The following is a 9,269-nucleotide window of genomic DNA, read 5'->3' on the forward strand; positions in this document are numbered from 1 at the left end:
CTCCACTCATTATTCTCAACCCTGGTAGTCTCTCTTTCTCCTCCACTCATTATTCTCAACCCAGGTAGTCTCTCTGTCTCCTTCACTCATTATTCTCAACCCTGGTAGTCTCTCTTTCTCCTCCACTCATTATTCTCAACCCTGGTAGTCTCTCTTTCTCCTTCACTCATTATTCTCAACCCTGGTAGTTTCTCTTTCTCCTTCACTCATTATTCTCAACCCTGGTAGTCTCTCTTTCTCCTCCACTCATTATTCTCAACCCTGGTAGTCTCTCTGTCTCCTTCACTCATTATTCTCAACCCTGGTAGTTTCTCTTTCTCCTTCACTCATTATTCTCAACCCTGGTAGTCTCTCTTTCTCCTCCACTCATTATTGTCAACCCAGGTAGTCTCTCTGTCTCCTTCACTCATTATTCTCAACCTTGGTAGTCTCTCTTTCTCCTCCACTCATTATTCTCAACCCTGGTAGTCTCTCTTTCTCCTCCACTCATTATTCTCAACCCAGGTAGTCTCTCTGTCTCCTTCACTCATTATTCTCAACCCTGGTAGTCTCTCTTTCTCCTCCACTCATTATTCTCAACCCTGGTAGTCTCTCTTTCTCCTTCACTCATTATTCTCAACCCTGGTAGTTTCTCTTTCTCCTTCACTCATTATTCTCAACCCTGGTAGTCTCTCTTTCTCCTCCACTCATTATTCTCAACCCTGGTAGTCTCTCTGTCTCCTTCACTCATTATTCTCAACCCTGGTAGTTTCTCTTTCTCCTTCACTCATTATTCTCAACCCTGGTAGTCTCTCTTTCTCCTCCACTCATTATTGTCAACCCAGGTAGTCTCTCTGTCTCCTTCACTCATTATTCTCAACCCTGGTAGTCTCTCTGTCTCCTTCACTCATTATTCTCAACCCTGGTAGTCTCTCTTTCTCCTTCACTCATTATTCTCAACCCTGGTAGTCTCTCTTTCTCCTCCACTCATTATTCTTAACCCTGGTAGTCTCTCTTTCTCCTTCACTCATTATTCTCAACCCTGGTAGTCTCTCTTTCTCCTCCACTCATTATTCTTAACCCTGGTAGTCTCTCTGTCTCCTTCACTCATTATTCTCAACCCTGGTAGTCTCTCTTTCTCCTTCACTCATTATTCTCAACCCTGGTAGTCTCTCTTTCTCCTTCACTCATTATTCTCAACCCCGGTAGTCTCTCTTTCTCCTTCACTCATTATTGTCAACCCTGGTAGTCTCTCTTTCTCCTTCACTCATTATTCTCAACCCTGGTAGACTCTCTTTCTCCTCCACTCATTATTCTCAACCCAGGTAGTCTCTCTGTCTCCTTCACTCATTATTCTCAACCCTGGTAGTCTCTCTTTCTCCTCCACTCATTATTCTCAACCCTGGTAGTCTCTCTATCTCCTCCACTCATTATTCTCAACCCTGGTAGTTTCTCTTTCTCCTTCACTCATTATTCTCAACCCTGGTAGTCTCTCTTTCTCCTTCACTCATTATTCTCAACCCTGGTAGTCTCTCTGTCTCCTTCACTCATTATTCTCAACCCTGGTAGTTTCTCTTTCTCCTCCACTCATTATTCTCAACCCTGGTAGTCTCTCTTTCTCCTCCACTCATTATTGTCAACCCAGGTAGTCTCTCTGTCTCTTTCACTCATTATTCTCAACCCTGGTAGTCTCTCTTTCTCCTCCACTCATTATTCTCAACCCTGGTAGTCTCTCTTTCTCCTCCACTCATTATTCTCAACCCTGGTAGTCTCTCTTTCTCCTCCACTCATTATTCTCAACCCTGGTAGTCTCTCTTTCTCCTCCACTCATTATTGTCAACCCAGGTAGTCTCTCTGTCTCCTTCACTCATTATTCTCAACCCTGGTAGTCTCTCTTTCTCCTCCACTCATTATTCTCAACCCTGGTAGTCTCTCTTTCTCCTCCACTCATTATTCTCAACCCAGGTAGTCTCTCTGTCTCCTTCACTCATTATTCTCAACCCTGGTAGTCTCTCTTTCTCCTCCACTCATTATTCACAACCCTGGTAGTCTCTCTTTCTCCTTCACTCATTATTCTCAACCCTGGTAGTTTCTCTTTCTCCTTCACTCATTATTCTCAACCCTGGTAGTCTCTCTTTCTCCTCCACTCATTATTCTCAACCCTGGTAGTCTCTCTGTCTCCTTCACTCATTATTCTCAACCCTGGTAGTTTCTCTTTCTCCTTCACTCATTATTCTCAACCCTGGTAGTCTCTCTTTCTCCTCCACTCATTATTGTCAACCCAGGTAGTCTCTCTGTCTCCTTCACTCATTATTCTCAACCCTGGTAGTCTCTCTGTCTCCTTCACTCATTATTCTCAACCCTGGTAGTCTCTCTTTCTCCTTCACTCATTATTCTCAACCCTGGTAGTCTCTCTTTCTCCTCCACTCATTATTCTTAACCCTGGTAGTCTCTCTTTCTCCTTCACTCATTATTCTCAACCCTGGTAGTCTCTCTTTCTCCTCCACTCATTATTCTTAACCCTGGTAGTCTCTCTGTCTCCTTCACTCATTATTCTCAACCCTGGTAGTCTCTCTTTCTCCTTCACTCATTATTCTCAACCCTGGTAGTCTCTCTTTCTCCTTCACTCATTATTCTCAACCCCGGTAGTCTCTCTTTCTCCTTCACTCATTATTGTCAACCCTGGTAGTCTCTCTTTCTCCTTCACTCATTATTCTCAACCCTGGTAGTCTCTCTTTCTCCTTCAATCATTATTCTCAACCCTGGTAGTTTCTCTTTCTCCTTCAATCATTATTCTCAACCCTGGTAGTCTCTCTTTCTCCTCCACTCATTATTCTCAACCCTGGTAGTCTCTCTATCTCCTCCACTCATTATTCTCAACCCTGGTAGTTTCTCTTTCTCCTTCACTCATTATTCTCAACCCTGGTAGTCTCTCTTTCTCCTTCACTCATTATTCTCAACCCTGGTAGTCTCTCTGTCTCCTTCACTCATTATTCTCAACCCTGGTAGTTTCTCTTTCTCCTCCACTCATTATTCTCAACCCTGGTAGTTTCTCTTTCTCGTTCACTCATTATTCTCAACCCTGGTAGTTTCTCTTTCTCCTCCACTCATTATTCTCAACCCTGGTAGTCTCTCTGTCTCCTTCACTCATTATTCTCAACCCTGGTAGTCTCTCTTTCTCCTTCACTCATTATTCTCAACCCTGGTAGTTTCTCTGTCTCCTTTCTCTCTCACTTGTTCTCACACACTCAATTTCTTTGTCACACATACTCCCCCTCTCTCCCCCCCTCCTCTCCTCCCCATCCCGCCCCTTCTCTCTATATGTGGGTTAGAGAGTTCATTTAATCAAGCCACAGGAGAGGACAGTGACGTTCAGCGTTACTTAGAATCCCACTTAGAAGGACCAGTCTGAGCCCATAAAGTCCCAGACAGTCCTCTCCACTGGGCCCTCCTTCATAAAGGAACTAGATTCATCATTAAGATGATGACACATTTAAAGGTCATGCTTACATTGGCCAATTTAAGTACTGTGTATTCTACACTGTATTATTTATTGTGTGATAAATTGTGAAGGTTAATATACTATTAACCAACCAAATTTAAATAAACATGTAAGATTAAAAAAATATCAAATAGAAGGATAACGGAGAGTAAGGACTGGGATGACTCTCTCTCTCTCTCTCAGTATTTTTTGTCTGGTTCTCCTCCAGTCCTCAGAGAGTTGTAGTGTAATGGTGTTAAGCCACTTCCAAAACCAAGCCTAATGCATTTCCCTTAAATATTTCACCACCCCTTCTCTCCAAATGTGTGTGTCAGTTCCTTGACAAGCCTCTCCTGGTGCCTGAGTGACACAGAGAGAGATCACTAGGTGGTTTTTGGCTGTTTCCTTGTGTTAGCTGTTCTGACGAGGAACAAACACATGAGAATTAGAAAAAGAAGAAGGGATATGGCGGTGGAGGGATGGAGGGAGGAAGGGGGAGGGATGGAGGGGTGGAGGGAGGGATGGAGGGGTGGAGGGAGGAAGGGGGAGGGAGTGCTTTATTTGAAACACATCAATGCATTATGGAAATTGTCCTGCTGTTTCAGACATGTACGTATACCGCTCGTGCACATGCGTGCGTGCATGTCGTGTACTTACCTGCTCATGCGTGTGTGTGTAATTTACATCACAGCTGTATAGAGCAGCATGCTATCTGATGCAATGTGGAACGAGCCTAGCCCAGGTCTTTGTCATGCTGTGTTAGTACTGTGCAGCTCCCTACCGCTTCTCATCTGGCTGACAGCTACCCTTCAAAACCAGCACACTGGAGAGATCTGGCAGAGCAACCAAAACAGACTTGACACGCACACACACACACACACAGAGGAGAAAAGTGACATCATTTTTACTGGCTATTTTTCGAGGCTACAGTATGCCATATTCCTGTTACTATTGTGCTATGCTGACAGTGTTGTAAGTCGTTATTCGGGAGTCATTATTAGTGGTGAATACAGTGTATTGAGTCATCATTGGTCGACCATAGATTAAGGAAGGAGGAGAAGGAGGTCGAGGAGAAGGAGGAGAAAGGGAACAGTCTACTGTGGGTGATTTTTTAAGGCTATACCATATTTCTCTCCTATGCTGATAGTGGTGTATAACATGGAGAATATATATTAGTGAGGGATTTCAGCCAACTACAACATAACACCGTTACGTACGGTTCCCTGACTACAGGAAGTATGGTTGTCATGGTAGAATCACACCTTTTAAAGCCCTCCTCCCGCATAACACCATCTGTGTCACACTTAGTGTGTGTGTGTCCATGTTTTTTTCTCTTGCATCAGGAGGGTTAATCCTCATTTATATGATAATCTCAACACATCATTACCTGCCCCTCTCCTTCTCTCTCGCTCTCTCTCCATCTCTCCCTCGCTCCCATCATTATCTCGCATGAGAGGTATCTCGTCGAAGTTGACAGTGGAGGAAATTGGAAGTCTTTGTTGCCGTGGCTCGTGGTGTGTGTTTGTGTGTATTTGTGTGTATTTGTGTGTGTGTTTGTGTGTGTGTTTGTGTGTGTGATCCACAAGGCTTTGTTGCTTTGGCTTTCTCCCCACGTGGTGGGCTGACTTCAATACACCATCTTCTCTGGCCCAATTTGTATGAGCATGCATACCAACATTTACACAGAAGCGTACACACACACTTACAAACACACATGCGTTCAAGCTCAGAAGCACACAGCCACACAAACACGCACTCACACACACACACACACATGAAAGTACACACGATCACACCCGACTTTCTCATAGATATTACGTTAAGAGTGGTAGATGCTGTTAGATGGTAACGTTATCACCTTTTTGACTGTGTTTCAGATAATGATGGCCTGTGTGTTTGTGGCTGTGTGTGTTCTAGTTGCCGGACCAGTAACCGGAAGAGCCTCATTCTAACCAGTACATCACCCACTCTCCCTCGACCACATTCACCTCTCCCTGGACACATAGGTAAGGCAATTGGTTATAATTAAGCATTAAGAGGTGCCTTATTGCTATTATAAACTGGTTACCAACATCATTAGAGCAGTAAAAATAAATGTTTTGTCATACCCTTGGTATATGGCCTGATATACCACGGCTATCAGCTAATCAGCATTCAGGGCTCAAACCACCCAGTTTATAATAACAGTTAATACTGTTTTTACAGTGATGTATAATGGGCCAGTGTGGTTCTTTGTAGCTCATTTGGTAGAGCATGGTGCTTGTAACACCAGGGTAGTGGGTTCAATTCCCGGAACTGCCCATACTTAAAATGTATGCATGCATGACTGTAAGTTGCTCTGGATAAAAATGTCTGCTAAATATATTAAATATTATAATGGCACTTCATGTTTGTTCCCTGTCTCTCCACAGGAAGTAGTCCATTGGACAGCCCAAGGAACTTCTCCCCCAGTGGCCCTGCCCACTTCTCATTTGCCTCCTCTAGAAGGTAAATAGCGTTTGGAATACTCAATACATCTGCTGTTTACATATAAAGAGATTATATCAAGTTATATAAAGGGATTAAAAACCAGGTAACGCTCTTGGCAGGTCCCTTTTTATGATCCTATAATCTAATGTAGCAGCAATATCTCTAAATCAGATAATCCTACAACAACCAAAAGGCCTTTGGCTACACTGCATAAACAAACACATTGTCATACCAATACCGCCATAGTAGCAATCAACTGGCCATTCTTTTTTGAATGAATATTTGTAGTGTTGTGGGCAGGCAGGATAGTAGAGAGGAAAGACAGAGATGCTGAAATAGCAGTAGGCTGGATGTGAACCGCTGCTGCAGCCGTATATGTGCTCTAGAGGCAGTGGCTTAGACCGCTAGACCACCCTAGGCCTCGACTGACCACTTATTTAAGCAGTGACAATATTCCAGTGGCACACACACAGTGAAAAGGAATTCAGTAAGGTTATTTACACCCTTATGCTGGACAGAAACACTTTCCCCTCTTTGCACTCCCCTGTCACACAGCATGACAAAGTGTTTGTGTGTGTGTGTTTATGTGCGCGCACAGACGGGTGGGCCTCTGAGTGCCAGGATGTAGCCAAAACCAACATCCATCATGCCTCCAGCAGTGTCAGACAGATAGAAGGACCCACAGAGAGAGGGAGAGAGATATGTGTAGCAGGACCCCAGGGAAGCAGAGGAAAGGAAGGGATTATTGGCGCAAAAGGCAATCCAGGAGGTGTGAAAGAAATGTGAAACATTAAGCTTTCTGACTTTTTGGACAGAAGGAACTACGTATCTATTGTATAAATCCCTTTCTGCTCTGGAACTTAGTATGACACAATTCTTCCTGCTCTCTTCCTAACCCCTCTCTCTCTCCCACCCTACCCCTCTCTCCCTGTCTCTTTTGCAGGGCGGACGGTCGAAGGTGGTCCCTGGCCTCTCTCCCCTCCTCTGGATATGGCACCAACACACCCAGCTCAACGGTAACTACAACTGACCCATTTTTACACAGACGGTAAAATGTGTAAGAACGTGTAAGAACATCAATCTCTAATGACAGTGGTCCTTATTATCATTTATTGTCCGAACTATTTATGTTGTTTTATCTGTGTCTGAAACGGACAAAACTCAAATAAAAAGACTAAAATCATTGTAATAACTCCTCCATTTGAACACCACACTCTAGAGGTCCTTTCATATTACCAACATGACATGATCTAGCAGCATGGAGCGCAGAGTTACTGGTCCTTTCCTCAAGGCACTTCTATTGCTTCATGCCTTGGTCCCTGATTTGAGTAGACTTGACAGTTGAAAGCAGGACAGAGGAAAAACTATCCAGTCTTTTTCTTCATAATAACCTCCATATAACTGTTAAAGGGGCAATCGGCAGTTCAAACGATAATCAGTGGAAGTAGTAATTGCAGAATGCTCCTTTAAGTCATGAGACATCTGATAGGGCGAAACGTATTTTTTATTCTAGCTCTCATTCATGCAAATTACATTAGTGAAACTTGACATTCCATGCATGAATATGTATTTATACGCTAGAATGTATTTCCATATATTAAATGTTACCCTGCTTGGTATGCAAGATGCCATTAGGAAACTCGTGTTCTGTGGAGTTGATTTTCTACTTGTTTTGTTCTGCTTTTAAAACAATTACACGGCACACTAGCAGCCTTCTGGTGTCATGTGCAGGTACACACACACACACACACTGGTAGACACACACACACACACACACACACACACACACACACACACACACACACACACACACACACACACACACACACACACACACACACACACACACACACACACTCACACACACTCACACACACACTGACAGACACACACACTGACTGACAGACACACACACTGACAGACACCAAAGCCTTCCCCTCTATAATTTGTGCTGTAAATCTCAGCTGAATAGTTAAAAGGTACCCTCCCGCTGGTGAACATGGATCTATCCCATAATACTGCCCATGGAGAACAGAACTAAAAATTAACCAGCGGCTCAGATCAGATCGCTTGCTAAGATGTACATTCAGTACCTGATTTATCACTGTGGCTGATGACTGGGCTCAAAGAGAATGTGTGTGTGTGTGTGTGTGGGAGATAATAAAGTAGATACAGAAAGTCAACCGGTCTTAAAAACATGTTATCTCATCCTCTATCCATTGCTATCATTCAGTTAGCTAAACTGAGTGATGGAGTGAGGGATGGGGGGATACAGACAGAGATCGAAAGAGTCAATGAAGAGTGAAATGTGTGTAAGAGAGAGAGAGAGGGGGGGAAAAGAGAGACAAAAAAGACAGAGGAAAAGAACGAGAACACACCCACAAACACCCCCCCACACACACACAAACACCCCCCCACACACACACGCACCCACCCACCCACACACACCCCCCCCACACACACACATACACCCACCCACACACACACATACATACACTACCATTAATTGCAGTTTTGCAGTGCTGTTGACAGGAGGTTCTCTCCTCCCCTGTCCCCCTCACCTGTCTTCTTCACCCCTCTCTCCCCTCTCCTCTCTCCACCTCCCTCTTTCTCCCCCTCTCCTCTCTTCTCTCCCCCTGTCCTCTCTTCTTTCCCTCTCTTCTCTCCCTCTCCCCTCTCTTCTCTTCCTCTCTCCCCTCTCCTCTCCTCTCTCCACCTTCCTCTCTTCTCTCCCCCGTCCTCTCTTACTCCTGTACAGACGTCAGTTTTCAGACCTCCCCAGGCTCTTACACGGACCATTACTTGCTTGATTAGCTACTGCAGGGTCCGCATACACAGAGGAGATGAAAGGAGGGGATGAGGGCAGAGGGGATGAGGACAGAGGAGATGAAAGGAGGGGATGAGGAGATGAAAGGAGGGGATGAGGACAGAGGAGATGAAAGGAGGGGATGAGGGCAGAGGAGATGAAATGAGGGGATGAGGACATAGGAGATGAAAGGAGGGGATGAGGGCAGAGGAGATGAAAGGAGGGGATGAGAACAGAGGAGATGAAAGGAGGGGATGAGGACAGAGGAGATGAAAGGAGGGGATGAGAACAGAGGAGATGAAAGGAGGGCAGAGGAGATGAAAGGAAGGGAGAGGAGATGAAAGGAGGGGAGAGGTGATAAAAGAAGGGCAGGAAGACAGAGGAGATGAAAGGAGGGCAGGAGGACAGAGAGAGACACATTTAGACCCAACCAAATCATGAGAAAACAAAACGATATAGCCTTGTTATTGAGAAAGGCCGCCGTAGGCAGACCTGGCTCTCAAGAGAAGACAGGTTATGTGTACATTGCCCACA

The 9,269-nt window shown here is 44.6% G+C and overlaps 1 protein-coding gene across 3 annotated transcripts in view; it reads left to right on the plus strand.

The window, feature by feature from the left end:
* LOC129842647 (microtubule-associated serine/threonine-protein kinase 1-like) overlaps positions 1-9,269 on the plus strand; it is a 96,430-nt gene that overhangs the window by 44,331 nt on the left and 42,830 nt on the right. For all 3 annotated transcript variants that reach the window (XM_055911271.1, XM_055911272.1, XM_055911273.1), the window contains 3 exons: positions 5,378-5,466; positions 5,872-5,947; positions 6,873-6,945. In XM_055911271.1, the coding sequence (XP_055767246.1) occupies positions 5,378-5,466; positions 5,872-5,947; positions 6,873-6,945 (238 nt within the window). The remainder of the gene's footprint in view (positions 1-5,377; positions 5,467-5,871; positions 5,948-6,872; positions 6,946-9,269) is intronic.

The sequence above is a fragment of the Salvelinus fontinalis genome, unplaced genomic scaffold, assembly GCF_029448725.1.
Source record: "Salvelinus fontinalis isolate EN_2023a unplaced genomic scaffold, ASM2944872v1 scaffold_0059, whole genome shotgun sequence".
Lineage (NCBI taxonomy): Eukaryota > Metazoa > Chordata > Actinopteri > Salmoniformes > Salmonidae > Salvelinus > Salvelinus fontinalis.